The sequence below is a fragment of the Manacus candei genome, unplaced genomic scaffold, assembly GCF_025592945.1.
Source record: "Manacus candei isolate 608988 ecotype Guabito, Panama unplaced genomic scaffold, ASM2559294v1 h1tg000073l, whole genome shotgun sequence".
In the NCBI taxonomy this organism is placed as follows: domain Eukaryota; kingdom Metazoa; phylum Chordata; class Aves; order Passeriformes; family Pipridae; genus Manacus; species Manacus candei.
Window position 1 is genome coordinate 5,239,113 of NW_026138121.1, and position 18,073 is coordinate 5,257,185.

Genomic DNA, 18,073 nt, shown 5'->3' on the forward strand with positions numbered 1-18,073 from the left:
GGGCACAGCAGAGGCTGCTGGACACGAGGACACTTCCTGCCACTCCTGGCACTCCATCCATGTCTCCACGTTTCCTGGTTGCTCCTTCTTGCCCCGAGCACCCACCCAGGGGCTCGGGGCCGTTCCCCCCTGCACACACTCCCACAGGAGCCACGAGGTTTATTGAATTTAAGCTGCATTTCAGGTGACAAAAGCAGGTGTCCGAGGCAGGTCGTGTTTGCCCACCACGGTGGGCCTGGTTTGCAGGGCAGACCCAGGGCTGGGCTCCCCAGTGAGCCCAGACAAAACCACCCTCAGGAGCAGCTGGGCTGTGCCAGCCTGGGCTGTGCAGGCAAAGGCACAGCTCGAGTTCCAGGGGGGATTTGAGCTGCTGACAAAGCTGCTCCCCAGCTAAGACCAGACAAAGGCACCTCAGGCAAAAGCTGACATTTCAGCTGGGGGATTACTCTGCAGCTCCAGATTTCTGTTGATTTTTCCTCCAAGAAATATTAAAAAAGCCCCATTGGATTGTCCACCCTGCTCTCACAGACCCAAAGGGGTCCCACAAGTGCTCCAGACTCTCCTCCAGCACTCAGCCACCCTTGATCCTCACAGGCTCTTCCTCACTCTCCCCTTTTCTTCTCTCCATGACAGACCTGGGGCCTCCAGACCTTGCACTCTCTGCTGGCAGGTTTGAGGTTGGTCTCAGTGGCTCCTTTCCAGCTTTTCCAGCCTTCCTGAGAGGGGAATTTTGCTCCCATTGACCCCTCGGTGTCTTGAACCCACACTGAGAGTGCTCAGGAGAGGGTGTGCTGTCCCAGGCGGCTGCAGCAGCACCCTGGGGTGCACGTTGAGCTGTCACCTCCTTTTCCACCCCCTGTTTTCCTGCTGGGCATCCCAGTCAGTGCTGGAGGCTGAGACTCCACGGACTCACCTCTGCTCCAGCAGCTCTGGGCTGGGACGTCCCCATCTCCCAGAGACTTCAAATGAAAGGGTGTGGGAGGACCATGGTAGAAAGGAGGGGGGGAAATGGAGTTCATTCTGTTTGACCTGCAACACCTCAAAAACGATTCCTCTTTCTCCCCCTGCACACCACAGAGGGAAAGGCCTTTGGTGAACATCCAGCTTTCGTGGAAAATTAACCCCCAAGCCCTTTGTGCAGAAAAAGAAACAAATCCCAGTGGTTTTTCGCCCTTAAAAGAGCAAATTTTGGGCCATTCACTGGGCTGAGCTGATCCAAACAGTCTGTGTTTAGACCCAGGGCAGATCCAAGGAGGGGCAGCACTGCAGGGCTGGAGCTGAGCCTGCCCTGAGAGCCACCAGCAATGCCTGATGCCACCAGCACCTTGGGGTCCCCTAAAGCAAAACACCCCCACAGCTGGGGGGCAGGGGCTTGGCTCTTACCTGGAGTGAACACTCTCCACGAAGGTCCCACTCCTGGTCTTGAGCTGATCCACCTCCAGCCTGAGCTTGTCGATCTCGTCGGACAGTCGCCGCTGTTCGGGGCGAGACGGGACAGGCAGGGGTTGGGTTTGGCTCTGAGGAGCTGCCAGGACTGAGGGAATCCACATCCTGGGCCATTGCCAGGGATATATTCCCTTCAAAAATCCCCACCCCAGGTTTAAAGCATCTTGGGCAGTAAAGAAACAGCTCATGCAGGCACAGAGGAAGATGCTGGGGAGGGGTCACAGGACAGACAGACAGACAGATGTGTGTGTGCTCAAGCCATGCTGGTTTGGGAGATGAAGGAGAATTGGTCCCAGTTGGATGCTCTGGTTTTCTCCACACTGCACTTTGTCCCTTGGCAAAGGACCAGCAGGGAGGGACCCACCAGCCAAACTTGCTGCTGGTCCTGCCCCTCCTGCTGCCAGCCCCATTCCCAGGGGGAAGCTGTGCCTGCACTGGGAGATGGGAGAGGGGAGGCTGCAGGCAGGGTAGGAGAGAGGGGAGGGGGTGCTCTCCTGCACAGCAGGATCCAGTCAGGGGGCAAACAGGCTGAGCCAGGGCGGGCGACATCCCGACAGTGTCACACGAGTCCTTGGAGCATCTGGGACAGTGAGGCCTTGGCCAAGGAGGAGAGCAGACCCCCAGCCCCCCCAGCCATGCACGAGACACGAGGCACATCCCAAAAGCTTCCCATTGCTGCCAAAAGCTTCCAAAAGCTGCAACAACCCTTCAGGTTTCCAGCATGGGCCAACGGGAGTTCATGCAGGTCATACTCAGATGCTTTAGCTCAGAGTGTGAGACCTCCAGGGCTCCTGCAGGCTGGGCGTGGAGCTGATCCCCCCTAAGTCTGAGAAAGCCTCGAGGGGAAGGGGGTATTGCTGCCTGATCCCTCCTCTATCCATGGGCAAAGCCCCCCCAGGCCTTGGGAGGTCGGGGATGGACGAGTGTGACAGAAACAGGGAGACAGGACCAAACATGCCTGGCAGGGACCCGCCCCAGGGGTCTCCAGGGAGGTGGGTGACAGCCTCCATCCAGCCACTGCCGTGGGTTAGTTTGTGCCCTCCTGCTGCTGGGCATTCCAGGATCCCAGCTCCTCCAAAACTAGGGCACTTCGGGAGGAGCCACCACCCCTATCCTGGGGTTTGGAGCGAGGAAGTGCAGCCACTGGGGCAGGCTCCCTGCAGCCTCATTTACCTTGTCGTGCTGGTGTTCCTCTATCTGCTTTTGGGTGTTTTCCAGCTCTTGTAACAATGTGTTCTTTTAAAAAAAAAAAAAAAACCAAAAGAAAATAAAAGGGAACAAAAAGAGGAAAGAAAAAGAGAGACCGTTTAGGAAACGGCCCAGGAATGGCCAGAGTGGGATCTCCGTGGGATGGGCACCGGGCACAGGGGTGGCAAAGGCTCCCTGAGCTGCAGGAACACCTACCTGCCCCTGGACAGGTCCCCTCTGCAGATCCTGCCCCTCAGGCAGGGTGGCCATGGACCATCTCCTGCCCCAAACCCGGGCAGGGAGGGCAAACAGGGACGAGGGGTTGGATGGGCAGGGCTCGAAGGGTTAGAACTGTGTGTGAGAGGAGCTCCACTCCCCCTCGGGCAGCTGGATCCAGGGAAAAAGTGTCCCCTACATCCAAGCCAGGGGAGAGAGCAGGTGTGTTCATAGAACCACAGAATTGTTGGGGAAAGGTTGGAAAAGCCCTCTGGGATCCGAGTCCAACCATTCCCCCAGCACTGCCGTGTTCAGCCCCAAACCCTGTCCCCAGGTGCCACATGCCTGCGTTTGCTGATCCCTCCCAGGGATGGTGACCCCACCCCTGCCCTGGGCAGCCTGTGCCAACGCCATAAAACTTCCTGTGAATTGTTTTTTTTATCCTAATATCTCATCCAAACCTCCCCTGTGGAGTTTGCAGCTGCCTGCCCTAGTGCTCTTTTCTGGGGGGGAGGAAAGCTGGAAGTCAAATAGGATCACTTTTTTTCCCATGAAAGACCTGGAGAAGCTCTCTGAGTGGCACCAGGCTGGGGAGCAGGTGCCACCACTCTGGTCCCTGTGACTTGCTGGGGTGGGGTTTGGGCTCATCCCTGTGGTCCTGCTGTTTATCCAGAGCCCCTGGACACACTGCTGAAGGACTGGACACGCTGGCAGAGTCACACGTGGGTGGGACAGGAGGGGATAGCAGCAGGGACACAGAGCCAGGCCTGGGGCCATCGGGGGGGATGGAGCCCTGTGTGCCCTGGCTGGCTTAGGGGAGTCTGGGCCCTGCAGGAACCCAAAGGGAGTAGAGTTACCAAGGCCTGACCTCCCACTGGCACTGGGAGGTGAATCCCTGCCCGGAGCCAGCTGATCTCCAGCTGGTTGAACTCACACTGGGGCAGCAGCAGCTCCAGCTGCTTTGCTCCAAGGAAAACCCCGTTCCCCAGAGTGGGGTGGGAGCTGGGAGGCTGCTCAGGGGCACTGCCCTGGCTGGGAGAGGACACATCAGCCCGGGTTTGGGGGACAGGAGGGTTTGAAGGGGTGGGCAGTGGGACAGGATGAATGCTGCATTTTTTTCCTGCAAAATGCAGTTGGGATTTGCTCCAACAGCCAGGCATGGGTGGCACTGAGGCCGTGCCAGCAGAGACACAGGGGAGGGAGGGAATGGAGCAGGACAAGTCCTGCTGCTGAGGGAGGTGGAGGGCAGTGGAAAGTGGGTCTCACCAGGCCGGGGTGAACCGTGGAGCAGCTCCCTGTGCTCCCACAGGGCCGCAGTCCTGCATGTGCTCATTTCTCCATCCCTGCACAGGCACTTCCAACCCTGTGCCGTGGGCAGGCGAAGCTCCACACCAGAGGGGCTGCAGAACCCCCTCACAGCCCCCCAGAGGCCCCCCTGCCCCCCAGGCAGTACCTTCTCCTCCAGGGCTGCCATCCTCTCCTTGAGGTGCAGCTGCAGCCGCTCGTTGGACTCGCTCAGCAGCCGGTCCACGGTGTCGGAGAGCCGCTTGTTGTGCTCCTCGTTCATCTTCTCCCTCTGCCGGGCCTGGGGCAGCAAGTGGTGACCAGAGGGGCTGATCCTCCTGCCCTGAGGGCCTCAGTGCCCCCCTGCCATCCCCTGCCTGCCATGGGGTCAGAGCTGCCCCAGCAGGCCCAGCTTTTGGGGACAAATCCACCCCTTCCAGCCCTGTTGTGGTTTTCTGACACTCCCAGCCAGGGATGAACGGGAGAGAGGACAGGATTCAAGGAGATCCTGCCTGCCTGACCCTCAAGAAAGATCCAGCTGTGCATCTGCCAGGAACAGCCACACTGGGGCACATCCCAAACCCCAAGGGATGCTGGACTTCTGGATTTGCAAACGTCTGTCCTGGGACAAAACCAGCAGGGGCTTCTCCAGGGGCACATCCATAATGCTCAAGAAAAGGGCATCCCAGCTCCTGCAGGGACAGCCCAGGCACTGGCCAAGCAGCACAGCAGGGACTGTGCAGCCCCTGGCACAGCAGCCCAGCCTCCCTGCCCTTTGGATCCTGCTGATCCTGCTCCTGAGGTGGAGCCTCCCCTTCCCCCTTGCGTTTGGGGTCCCAGCCTGCCCCAGGGGGAGCTGCTGGGAGAGGAGTGGGTGTGGAATGTCGGCAGAAAGACCTGGATGCCTGGGAGAGGGGGAAACCACAGCAGAGAGTGCCATGAGCTCCTGTGTGGCTCCAGTTTGAGAGGTTCTGGATGGGAAAGGCTCACCCAGACTGCTCTCCCCACCCTGCTCCGGAGACACCGGGTGTGCCCAGGTGTCCAGGTGCCAAGGGAAGGGCAGCCAAGGCTGGATCAGGACTGCAGGGGCAGCACTTACCCTGGCCAGCTCCTGGTTCTTCTCCTCCAGCTGGGTCTCCAGCTGCCGGAGATGCTCCTCGATGCTCCCGTGCCTCTCTTCTGCCTGGGAAAAGCAGAGCAGCCCTCTCGGATGATGCTCCCCAGAACCACGAGGGCCCTCCCGCATCCCTCCATCCATCCACACATCCACATCCTTCCTGGGATGCAGCACCTTTCTCCCACTCACTGGGAGCCCAATCCAGCCCTGCCAGCACAGTGACAGGAGCTGGAGGTGCCCTGAGAGGGACTCAGCACCATTCCAGCACCCAGGAAGGGTAGGGATGGCCACGTCCACCCCCCTCCAGACCTGCACCCTCCCACACCCAGCCTGGTCCTTCCTCTTCCCAGAGTGGTCCCAGTGGTCTCAGCAGGGCCATCTCTGAGCAAACCCCACACGTGGAGGATTTCAAAGCGGTGCCTCATCCCTGCAGCCCCGGGGCTGGCAGGGGACACAGGAGCCCCAGCTGGGAATGAGCACGGGTGCCCTGGGCTGCCAGGGCTCCATCCCTGCAGGTTCCCGCCCTCCCCCCTGTCTCTGCCCCGCGGTGCCCCCTCCCCTTGCCTTGGTGAGGGCGGCGATGCGCTGGGCCAGCTCCGCCTCCACCTCGGGCAGCGTCTCCGCCTTGCGCATCGTCTGCTGCAGCTTCTGCTCCGCCAGCTCCAGCAGCTCCTGCAGGTGCCGGGCCTTCTCCTCGCACTGGAGGACAGCCAGGGTGGGTGCCTGCTCACCTGAGCCGCCCCCAGCGCCCACTCCCAGCTCCCCGGGGTGACGGGGAGCCCGCGGGCACGGCCCAGTACCTGGCGGTGCAGGGACTCCTTGTTGGCCAGCTCGTTCTCCAGCTTGTCGTTGAGGTCGTGGATGGAGGTGGCCTCTCTCTGGGCTGCCAGGTAGCGCTTCTCCAGCGTGGTGATCCTCTCCTCCATGTCCTCTTTCTGTGCCAGGGCCTGGGGAACGTCACATCCTGATCTGTGACCACCAGTATGGGAATAACTGGGCCACCCAGTGAGCTTGGGACACCCTGAGTCCAAGAACACGGGGAAAAGCCTGCCTTGGACAGGGATGAGGGGCAGGAGAGTGGGACAGAGATAAAGGGGGAGTCAAGCAATCCCAGGAAAACCTTCTAGCAGGGACACAGCTCACTGCCCCAGGTCTGCCTCTCACCTCAGGGAAGTCCTCCCGGTGGACCTGGGGACAGTGTCCCAGAGGCCAGGGGCTCTTTTGGGGCATGCCCTACAGGCAGCAGGACTTCCAGGGCCTTCCCAGCCTGGATGCTGCTGATCCCAGGCCTGGCAGAGTGGGAAGCAGTGGCTCACCTCTCGCAGGTCCCTCTGGTACTTGCTGCTCATCTCCTCGGATTTGATGAGGTCCTTCCTGGCGGTGCCCAGGTCCTCCTCCAGCTCAGCCACACTGGCAGCCAGAGCAGAGATGCGCTCCTTGGCCTGCACCACCTCGAAGTTCTGCTTCTCCAGGAGCTCCTGCAGCTCCACCACCCGCCCGGCCTCGTCCTCCGGGTGCACGGAGCCGTTGGAGAGTCGCTGCAGGGCGGCACAGAGGGAAGGGGATGCCAGGCTGCCCCACAGCTCCCGGGCTCTGGCATCGCCTGCAGCCACACAACAGGGCAGTGTGGCCCTGCAGGGATCTGGGGGAGGGGTGGGAGTGGAGACACGGCGCTCTGGGACCCCCTGGGAACAGCCTCTTCTGGCCAGGGATGGGGCTTCCACAGGCACAGTGGAATGGGGATGGTTGGGGGCTTCCCAGGGCAGCTGGTGGAAGGTGTCCCTGCCCATGGCAGGGGGTTGGAATGGGATGGTCTTCACAGTGCCTTCCCACCCAAACCATTCTGGGATTCTGTGAGCTCTGGGAAGCAGAGCCCCTGGGATCGTCCTGACACCACTCCGGAATGGGCTGGATCCACCAGGAAGGGCATTTCCCAGGGGGTCGGACCCAAGGGAGAGGGAAAATGGGTTCTCAGCACCCCCCTGGAGCCGTAACAGGGGGTTGGAGGAACTATGTCCTCCCTGAGCGTGGTCAGAGCAGGGGTTCCTGGGCTCTCACCTTCCAGGGAAGCTTCGGGGCTGGTTCCTTGGGCTCATCCCGCTCTCCCGCCGGGGCCTCCCGCACGGCTCCTTGCTGGAGAGCTGCCACCTGCCCGGGAACAGGGATCAACCCATGGATCTGGGCAGCAGAGATGGGGCACTGGTGGGGTCACACCTCCAGTCCTGGGGGCAGCTCTGGGCCCCTCACAAGAGAGACACTGAGGGGCTGGAGCGTGTCCAGGGAAGGGAACGGAGCTGGGAAGGGGCTGGAGCAGCAGGAGCTGCTCAGGGAGCTGGGAGGGTTCAGCCTGGAGAAAAGGAGGCTCAGGGGGGACCTTCTGGCTCTGCAACCCCCTGACAGGAGGGGGGAGCCGGGGGGTGTTGGGCTCTGCTCCCAGGGAACAAGGGACAGAAGGAGAGGGAACGGCCTCAAGTTGCTCCAGGAGAGGTTTAGGTTGGATATTGGTGGAAATTTCTTCCTGGAAAAGGTGGTCAGGCCCTGGCACAGCTGCCCAGGGCAGTGGTCGAGTCCCCACCCCCGGAAGTGTCCAAAAAACACATGGAAGTGGCACTTCCTGACATGGTTCTGTGTCGTGGGGGTGTTTGGTCAAAGGTTGGACTCAATGGTCTTGGAGGTCTTCTCCGACCTTAATGATTCCATGATTCCAAGAGAGAGGGAGGCAGAGGGGCTGTGAAGGTGAGCACTGAGGGAGGTTTTCTTGGGGAGTCCTCAGGGATCTGAGCCCTGTATCCCAGGGCTCCCAGCTCATTTTACAGGTTGGCAGCCAGACAGGTTTGAAACCTGGTCTGGCAGGAGCAGGGAACAAACACTGACATCATGTCCTGCTCTGGGGGGAGAGGATGGGGAGTGGTCCCTGCGAGGTGAGGGACCTGGGAGCCTGAGGAAGCACCACCAGACTTATCCAGGGAACTGGAAAGAGGAGAAGAACTTGGTCAGGCCGAGGGATGGCTCTTCCCTTTGGGCAGCAGTGGCCGGGCACAAACTTCAGGAAGGAAAACAGGGTTGATGCCTCTCCAAGAACAGCCCACCCCTGGAAGTGTTCACAGCCAGGTTGGATGAGGTTTGGAGCAACCTGGGATAGTGGAAGGTGTCCCTGCCCACGGCAGGGGGTGGAATGAGATGAGCTTTAAGGTCCTTCCCACCAAACCCTTCTGGGATTCCAGGATGAAAAGGGTTGGAGGCTGGGGACAGCAAGGTCCCCATTCCAGGGCTCCAGCAAGGAAAAAGGTGGGGAATGCAAGGTGAGGGGCTTGGAGAAGTAAGGTTTGGGTCTCTGTTGAAGCAGGGAGATCCCAAGTCACCCTCAGTCTCCTGAAACAATTCAGACTCAGGTTGGTTTGTGTCAGTGAAATGAACTCCAAACAGCCAAAAGAACAGGGGGAACCTCGTCTGGGAGACAGAGGCTCCCAGAACCTCTGCAAGGTTCCCTCAAACACAGACAATCCTTCATGGAAGCAGCGAGTTCAGAACAAAAGCCTCCCACCAGAAAGGCCCAAACACCATCTCTCTGATCTGCACAACCAACTGAGGGTGGTGTTTGAGCAACTTCAACCCCGAATGTCCCGGGGAGCAGCTCCAGTGCCCCAGGAAGGGCCCGGGGTGGGTGCCCAGGTGCCCCTCACCTGCCGATGGGCGTCCACCAGCTGCTCCTCCAGGGTGGCCACTCGCTCCAGGGCTGCTCTCAGGCGTTCCCGGACCTGCAGGAGTGGGAAACAACAGGAGAGGCCGTTACTGATCCACGAGGAGGGTGCCCAGGATCCAGGCCAGCTCCCAGCCCTGCCAGGCTCGGGGGGATTCACAGGCTCAGCATCATCCAGCCCATCCCGTGGTGGGGGAGGAAGGGAGAGCCTGGGCCAGCTCTGGGAGATCTGTGGCCAGGACAGCCTGGAGACATCCCCTGGCAGAGGGAGGAGATGCTTCAGGCAAAGGAACCAGGAGGAACAAGAGCCACAGTGCAGAGGCTGACCCAGAGTGCCCAGTGCCAGCCCCCAGGAGGGGCTCAGGGGAGCTCCCCGTCCCCAACAGCCCCAAACCCCCTTGGCAGCCCCCCCAGCTCCCGGGGGCAGCTTTGGGGTATCCAAGGCCTTCCTCCTGAAGGGTTCCACGTGAAACAAGGACTCGAGGCTCCAGGCCTACAGCACTCAGCTGCCCTTAGCACAAGTATAAATTTGTAAAATGTAACCACAAGTTTGGTTTGAATAAATACCAGATTGTAACTGCTTGTAAACAGAAAACTCCCCCAGTGACCAGGTAAGAGAAGAGCTCAAGAGAGGCCAGTAAGGATCTGCCCTCCCGACAAAATGAGGTGTAAGATCAAGAAAAGAGCTTCAGCAAACAGTAATTGATATTTTAACACAAGAGTAGTCACCTATTGGTCTTAAAATATACGTGTAATTATAATGACTATTTAATAGTAAGTATAAAACTTTGCAAGTTGTCATGTATCGACTCTGTATGAATGCACCTTTAAAATAAAACTTTGTAAGTTGTTTGGTCAAGGGTATAAATACCCTGCGAAAACTGTCACTCAGTGGACACATACATGGAATTCTGACCTTCCTTTCCTCTTTCTCCTTCTCCCTTTCTTCTCTCTTTCTTTACCCTTTTAATCTGTTTTCTTCTTTTACTCTTTCCTTTCCCTTGTGGGCAACTTAAAACCCATGAACTGTGTTTTACTAAAGCTGGTGTATCAATCCTGGGGAACGGGTCTTCGCGCTGGGTGTCTCAGTAAAACATTTTTCCTTGGTTGCATTTTAGCTCCTGCAAAACCTTTTGCCGAAACACCTTCTTTTCCTCACTAAATTAAAAGAACTTCTCTTAGAGGAGAGCACGCGACTCTTCCCCCGGGTGCGAATTCAAGGCTGTGACAAACCAAAAGGCTTTTAAAAAGTCTTAAAACGTAAGCGCTGCGGGCAGAGCTTACAGCTCAAACTGCGGGGTGTGACATCGAGTGTGACATCGAGTGTGACATCGAGTGTGACATCGAGTGTGACACCGAGTGGAACACCGCCTCACCTTCTCATCCAGCGCCTTGTGATGCTCGAAGAGCGACTTGAGAGCCTTGAGCACCTCGACCTCGCTGGAGACGCCGGACGGGGACTGGGCCTGGCGCTTGACCACGGTCATGCGGAGGGAGCGCTCGTGCCGGGACACCAGGCACTCCAGGTGCTCCAGCAGGAGCTGCGGGGGCAGAGCCAGGGGGGGTCACCGCCGGGCTGGGGGGGTCCCACATCCCCGGGACAGCGACGGCCCCCCCTTACCCGGGTGTTGTTGCGCTCGGCCTTCAGCTCCGAGATCTCCTCCTCGCGCTCCAGGAGCTGCTCCCGGCAGGCGCTGAGCTCCCGCGTCAGCGTGGCGAACTCCTGCGGGGACGGGGCCGTCAGGGGGCACGGGGATGGGGAGGGGGCACAGGGGTGGGGATGGAGCCAGAGTTCCAGCCCCTCTGCTGGGACCTCCGGCACGGGGCACTTCCCACCCAAACCCGGCCAGGGAGAGGGCAGCGTCAGGAGGTCGGTGGGGAAGCACATCCCAGGCCACATTCCTGGCCTCTCCACGTGCTTCGCATGAGGAAAAACGCAGCATCCCGATATTTACCCATTTGGTTTGATGTCCAGTGACAGGAGGCACTGCTCTGCAGCTCCAGAGGTGCTCGATGGCATTTAGAGCTTCCCAGCCAAGGCCACCAGCGTGTTCCCATTCCCACTGTCCCCTCGATGCAGAGCACCCACCCTGGAGCCTCCCAGGAGGCCAAACCTCCCCACAAAGCCAGCCAGGATGAATCCCCTGGCCCTCAGCCAGCCTCAGTCCCCTGGCCCTCAGCCAGCCTCCATCCCCTGGCCTTCAGCCACCCTCTGCCATGGCCTCAGGACCTGGAATCATCCAAAAAAACCTCCTTCCGAAGGAAAGAGCAAGACCTGCCCCAGTCCAGTGTGTGGAGCCCCACTGAGCTTCCTATGGGGCAGCCCCAGGCCCCAAACCCCAGAGGAGAGGGATGGGACACAGCAGGAAACGTGCCAGGTGCCACCAGTTCTTGCTCCTGTCACCAGGAGGTGACAGCCAGGAAGAGCCATGCCCAGGGCACTGCCAAAGGAGAGCTGCCCAGCCAGCACATCCCTGGGGATGGGCTCCTGGGAAACACCAATCCCATTCATGGCTGTGTCAGAAGGGAAAGAAAACTCCCCCTGAAGTTCTCGGGATGTGGGAGGGTTGGTTTTCCCTTAAAAACTGAACCCCCAGCAGCTGGGTGAGCCCAGGAGCACCTCCCACTGCTCCAGGAGCACCTCCCACTGCTCCTTCAGGCGCTCCTTCGGTCCCAGAGCGGTGCCAGGACCAGGAGACGTTTCGCAGCTGGGATTTTTTAGGGTGAAAAATGCAAATGTGGGAACGAGTTGTGAATTTACACCACTTTCACAGTGTTGCTGAGAAGAATTTTAAAAGGCAAAGGGTTTCAGAAGAAGCTGAGAAGGATCTGATGGAGCATTAACAAACCAAATTTCCACTGAGGGCTGAGAGCGGTTTTACAGCATGAGATTCTCTATCACTTCAATTTTCAGGTTAAACAAATAAAACCCCTTCAAACCGAAGCAAAACGTTGAGGCTTAGGCTGAACCAAATGCTCTGTTCAGCTCCAAGTGAGACCTCCTGCAGCAGCTGAAGCTCCAAGAAATCCAGAGCTTTTCCATCCCGGAGGTTTTCCCTCTCCCTTCCCACCCCGACCCTCCCGTGCTGGAGGGGTTTTTGCAGCCTAGGGCTGCTGAGGGTGGTGGTGGCACGGGGGAAGCTGCAGCCCCACAGGGGGACAGGACCCGAGCAGGTCCCAGTGTGGGGAAGGGAAGAGTCCTTGTCCCTGTGAACAGCTGCTCTCCTGCCCCTCACCTGCCCCAGGAGCTGCCCCCTCACATCCTCACCCCGGCATCACTCCAGGGCCCGAGTTCCTTGGCTCCTTCCCAGACCCACTCCTGCCCCAGGCCTTCCCTAGGGACCCCTCCAGCCCTGGGGCCATCCCTGTCCCCACCCCTTCCCCAGGGACTCCTCCAGCCCTGGACTCATCCCTTTCTCCATCCTGCCCCAAGGATCACTCCAGTCCTGGGATCACCCAAGTCCTGGGCTCATCCTTGTTCCCAACCCTTCCCCAGGGACCACTCCAGACTTGCTGTCACCCCTGTCCTGGGATCACTCCAGTCCCGGCATCATCCCTGTCCTCATCTCTTCCCCAGAGACCCCTCCAGCCCTGGGCTCACCCCTGTCCCCATCAGTTCTCCCCCAAACTTGTCACAACACCCCAAACCCCCATCACCAGCCTCTGCTGTGCCCAGGTCCTCTCCCACACTCACTCCCAGCCCATCCCACAGTCCCCCCGTGCAGTGACCCCACTGCAGACCCAGCTGCCCTGGGAACCCCCTGTGCCAGCCCAGCCCTTCCCAGAGCCCAGCTCTTCCAGACAAGGGGGTCCCAGCTCAGTGGGATCCCAGCTCTCCCAGTCAGGGGGATCCCAGCTCTCCCAGTCAGGGGGATCCCAGCTCTCCCAGCCCTCCCAGCTCGGTGAGATCCCAGCTCTCCCAGCTCGGTGAGATCCTGGCCCAGTGGGATCCCAGCCCTGCCCAGCCCAGCCTCACCCCCCGTATGTGTTCCGTGGGTTATGCAATCGCTGCGAGCAGCTCCTGAGCATCCCTGCGGATTAAATCCGGGCTGGGAATGCCGGCAGCAGGAAGCAGCAGCGCGAGGAGCCCGTGCATCGCCGGGCTGCTTCAGATTCAGGGATGTGTCACTGCCCCGGCCCCTTCGCGTGCCAAGACGAGGGCAGCGAGGCTTAAGGAGCTCGGGAAGAGCATCCTGGCAGCCGTGGTGGCCCCGGGAATGTCGTTCAGCGAGCGGGGAAACACTGCGGGCTCTTCCAGCACCGGGACAGGAGCCCTGCGGGTCCAAAGCCCTCGGATCTGCTCTGCCCCGTGGCCAGCAGGGAAAACAGAGACTGTGGCCGTGGATACTCTTCCCACTGGAGTGAACGAGGCAGCGTGGGACGGATGGGAGGCAGCGAGGGAAGGGGACCGGGATCTCTGGGACCCAGCTCTCCTCGCCCCGCGCTGGGGTGGGCAGGCTGCACAGATTGTGCCCACAATCAGCCTTTCATCCCGAAAGAGGGGATTAAAAGGGAGAAAATCCTCCGGAGAGAGACGGGCAGCCCCCCCCCGCGGCCGCCCGGCAATACCCGGTCAGCGGGTCAGACACGGAGCGGCTCCGCTCCCTGCCCATCCCATCCCATCCCATCCCATCCCATCCCATCCCATCCCATCCCATCCCATCCCTCGGGCCGCTCCTCCCCGCCGGGAATGGCCGCCTGCATCCCGCGCTCTGTGTCCCGGCATCCCACGGCAAATAAAGGAGCCGGTGACGCCCATCGTCCCCCGGGGAAAGGCCGCGAAAAGGAACATTTACACCAAAAATAGCAACGGCCCCGAGGCGAGCCAGGCCGGCAGGGAGGGTGAGCCGAGCACACGGGGCCTTGTTTGGATGCCTTGGGAAGGAAAAATAGGGATAAATCACTCCAGCACCCGCGTGTAGCCACCTCCCCCAGCCCGGGCTGTGCCAGAGGCCGGCACTGCCACCTCACTCCGGGCCACCGGGCCAGTCTGGGGACCGTGAGCAGCTGTCCCCAGCTCCTGGCAGCGGTGTCACACTGTGGAGAGCAGCCTGCACCCCCATCCATGGCATGCCAGTGTCCTACATCCCAGCAAAGTGCAGATAAAGAAGATCCAGATGATTTCCCTCAGCCCTGGCCACAGCCAGGAGCCTCCCAGGCCTGCCCCTGGCTCAGATCGGCTCTTGGACTAAGCAGGGACACCTATAACCAGATTAGAAAGTGAAGGAGAGGTGCCTGATCTTAGATCAGAGGAGGGATGACGAGACACAGCCCTGGGAGCCCCTCGGGAGCCCGCTGGGAAAGCGGCCCAGGAAGCAGCTAATTGGGATTAAAACCAAAGCACCCTCAGCACAACGGGCTGGGCTTGGCCCCAAGGCCCAGGGGGGAGGGGGAGCAGGGTGGAGACCTCAGAGCAGGGAGGGAGACCCAGAGGGATGCTGTGGATGGGGCTGGGATCTCCACTCAGCACCAGGAATGTCGGGGGGGGGGGGGGGGGGGGGGGGGGGTTGGGGTTGCACCAGTGGGGAAGGCACAGGGAAGAGCTGGAAGGCAGCCAGGAACCAACCCCATGGAGATGGCTGGAAAGCAAGGAGGGGTTTAAGAAGCTCCGGGGGAGAAGAGAAATGCAAAAGCCCCCCAGCCTAGGGCCACCTCTTGCCTCTCCCACCGCTGTGGGCAGCACAGCCAGGGATGCACCACCACAAGAGGAATTCTCCTGGAATTTGTGGCAGGAGCATGGCTGCTGCTGCTCCAACACACCCAGCCTGGGGACACACCGGCTCCAGCTGCAGGATTAATGGCATTTTAAAGCCCCTAATTGGAGTGATTGCTCCTGAGGGGCCCTGGCGTGGATGTGTGGGAAGGGTGTGCCAGGAATCCAGAGCTGCTGACTCGGCACAACGCAGGGATGGAGCCCCAGCCATGGCCTGTCCCAGCTGGGGGCTGGCACCCCCGTCACCCCTGTGCCCCAGGAGGGGGTGCAGGATGATGAGAAAGCCCCAAACCAGAGCCCAGGGGATGAACACAGCTCCAGGATGTGTAGCAGGGGATTACAGAGATTAAATCCCGCCGGGTAAACCCAGGGCTCCCACCATCACCCACCCCCAGCACTGAGCACGTCCTGCACCTCTTGGCTACAGCTCTGGGACTCTGAGGGACCATCCCCGGGGAACTGGTGTCCTCCCTTCTCAGCACGTGGTCAGGAGGAGTATTTCCACCCTCATGGAGCAAGCAGGAATCCAACACCTCAGGGGCCTGGTATTGTGGAAGCATGACCAGCTCCAACGATCCAACACAGCTGCCAGACCCCTCCATATCTTCCCAAAATCTGGAGACACTTTAAGGGGCTTACCTCATGGGTGTTTTTCCCCTTGCCCAGTGCTGCTGAGGTTCCTGGGTTTGTGCTGTTCTTCACAAGTTAACCCTAAATATCTTTTTAAGTTAAAGGGAAGCATTTGGGGTGGTTGTTTGGTGCCAGCACCCTCCCCAGCTCCTGAGGGACCTCCATGGAGCTCAGGGAGTCTTATGGGATCTGTCCAAAAAGGCCAGTTCTCAGCTCCCCGGGCAGCTCTGGATGGATGAACTGTGGGAGGTTTTCATGGCCATCGGGACCCTCAGCACAGCAGCCCTGTGGAATTTGGGAGCCTGTTCTCCCCCTGACACTTCTGGGCACAGGGACTCCTGCCAAACCCCCCAGACACCCCAGGGTAGGGAGGAGACCCATCCCACACGGGACCCTGCCCTGGGAACACACCTGGATACACCTAGATGTCACATCCCTGGGTGCCACCCACACCCAGGAGCTGGGTGGCCGGGCAGGAGGGAGCTGGTACCCCTGCCAGGGCTCTGGGGGGGGCTGCTGAGAGCACCAGACCCCACTCAGGGCTCAGTCGGTGGCCACACACTCCCTGGAAACCAGGGAGGGCGGCGGGATTGGAGCCAGGAGCTTCCAGGGTGATTAAGGCACGTTCAGCACTCCCACATGAATAAATAAATCATGTAAGAAGCATTAAGGCAGCTTAGGCTCCCCGGGAAATCGCCCTGGAGTTCTGCCTTTTGGGGGCTGAGGGATCCCCCATGGGCTGGGGGTGGGGATGGCTTTGGCTACGTGGCTCAGGAAAGGGGGATTGGGAGCCACAGGCAGGAGCATCTCTGGAGCATCCCCTGCCTGCCCCTGGATGAGCACATCCCTGCCTGTCCCACAGACACACACATCCCTGCCTGTCCCATGGACACACACATCCCTGCCTGTCCCACAGACACACACCTGTCCCATGGACAGACACATCCCTGCCTGTCCCATGGAGGAGCACATCCCTGCCTGTCCCACAGACACACACATCCCTGCCTGTCCCATGGACGAGCACATCCCTGCCTGTCCCATGGACAGACACATCCCTGCCTGTCCCACAGACACACACCTGTCCCATGGACAGACACATCCCTGCCTGTCCCATGGAGGAGCACATCCCTGCCTGCCCATAGACAGGACACATCCCTGCCTGTCCCATGGACACACACATCCCTGCCTGTCCCATGGACGAGCACATCCCTGCCTGTCCCATGGACGAGCACATCCCTGCCTGTCCCACGGACACACACATCCCTGCCTGTCCCATGGACACACACATCCCTGCCTGTCCCATGGACGAGCACATCCCTGCCTGCCCCTGGATGAGCACATCCCTGCCTGCCCATAGACAGACACATCCCTGCCTGCCCATGGACAGACACATCCCTGTCTGCCCATGGACAGACACATCCCTGCCTGCCCGTGGATGAACACATCCCTGCCTGGACAGACACATCCCTGCCTGCCCGTGGATGAACACATCCCTGCCTGTCCCATGGACAGTCACATCCCTGCCTGTCCCATGGATGAGCACATCCCTGCCTGCTCCACGGACAGGCACATTCCCTGCCTGCCCCAAGCGTGGATCTGCCCCAGGCACCCATTCCCTGCCCATCCCTTTGGATCCCGTGCCGACACAGCAGTCTCCAGCTGCCCCTCTTCCCTGAGAGGATGCCGAGTGCCACATCCCGAGCCTCCCTCCCTGCCAGCCTCCCGGGCAGTGCATCCTGTGAGCAGCTCCAACCCGGCTCTTCGTGGCTGCCAGCCCCGTGGGAGGCCACCGATAAGCCCGGGTGCCCAACCCTGCCCCCAAAAGAAGGTTTCTCCCAGCAATCCCGCTTGGATCCCATCCCAGCAGGGTCTGACACGTCGCAGGAAGCTCCCGGGCAAAAGGGCTCACGAAGGAGGAAGAGGATGGGGCAGGCCCGGGGGATGGCCCCACACGGTGCCCCGGGGAAGGGACCCGCCGTGCCCCCCTTACCTGGTACATGCTGGGGTTAATCCCATTGGGCGGGTGGGCGCCTTTGGCTTTGCTTCCCGAGTCCATGGCGAGCCCTCATGTCCCGCGGGGGCAGCCCCGGGGCCGGGGGGCACAGCGGGCACCGGGGACCCCCCGCCCGCGCGGGGACAGGCAGGGCGGCGGCGGGCAGCGGCAGCCGGGGGGAATTCCCCATGAGATGCCCCCCTGGTCACATCCCGGGGCGGGGGCAGCGGGACGTGGCCCCGATGGAGCGGGGGGCACCCGGCGGGGCCGCGGGTGCGGCGCTGCCGGCGGGTCCCTGTGCCCTGACCCAGTTTGCTCCGTGCACACCCCACCCGTGCCGAGGCTCCGAGGGCCCGCTCCCGGAGCGGGAGAGGAGGATAAATCCGCATCCCTTAATCCCGGGCGGCTGTGGCGGGGCGGGCAGTGGGAGCGTCAGGGTGACCTGGCATGCTCCCTCTGGAATGCTGGCACAGGAGCAGGGAGCAGAGGGGACCGACCCCCGCCGGCACACGGGGGTGGTGCTGGATGCACCCAGCACTTGGGAATGTCGTGGTGCTGGCCCTGGATGCACCCAGCACTTGGGAATGTCGCAGCACATCGCTGAGGACAGGGAGGAGCTCGTCCCCAGGAGCCTCTGGGAAGCACCGTTGGGATTTTTGCAGAGCCAGGACCAGCCCAGCTCCATGCTTGGAGATGTGCTGGTCCAGCTGCTTTCCCCCATCCAGGGAGGAGCAGGGATGCAGAGAGCTGGGCAGCCACCAGCTCCAGCTCTGTCCTGCTTGTGCC

The 18,073-nt window shown here is 60.7% G+C and overlaps 1 protein-coding gene across 5 annotated transcripts in view; it reads right to left on the reverse strand.

Moving 5' to 3' along the window:
• The window catches only part of PPFIA4 (PTPRF interacting protein alpha 4), a 37,791-nt gene that overhangs the window by 18,095 nt on the left and 1,623 nt on the right, over positions 1–18,073 (reverse strand). For 3 of the 5 annotated variants that reach the window (XM_051808723.1, XM_051808722.1, XM_051808721.1), the window contains exons 2-12: positions 10,573–10,674; positions 10,328–10,492; positions 8,935–9,009; positions 7,310–7,399; positions 6,568–6,789; positions 6,052–6,198; positions 5,816–5,950; positions 5,234–5,317; positions 4,304–4,435; positions 2,620–2,682; positions 1,384–1,475 (exon numbers count right to left, since the gene is read on the reverse strand). In XM_051808723.1, coding sequence (XP_051664683.1) covers positions 1,384–1,475; positions 2,620–2,682; positions 4,304–4,435; positions 5,234–5,317; positions 5,816–5,950; positions 6,052–6,198; positions 6,568–6,789; positions 7,310–7,399; positions 8,935–9,009; positions 10,328–10,492; positions 10,573–10,674 — 1,307 coding nt within the window. Of the gene's footprint in view, positions 1–1,383; positions 1,476–2,619; positions 2,683–4,303; positions 4,436–5,233; positions 5,318–5,815; positions 5,951–6,051; positions 6,199–6,567; positions 6,790–7,309; positions 7,400–8,934; positions 9,010–10,327; positions 10,493–10,572; positions 10,675–10,906; positions 11,127–17,284; positions 17,550–18,073 lie in introns of those variants that run through there. The other 2 variants (XM_051808724.1, XM_051808725.1) reach the window with 2 other exon arrangements.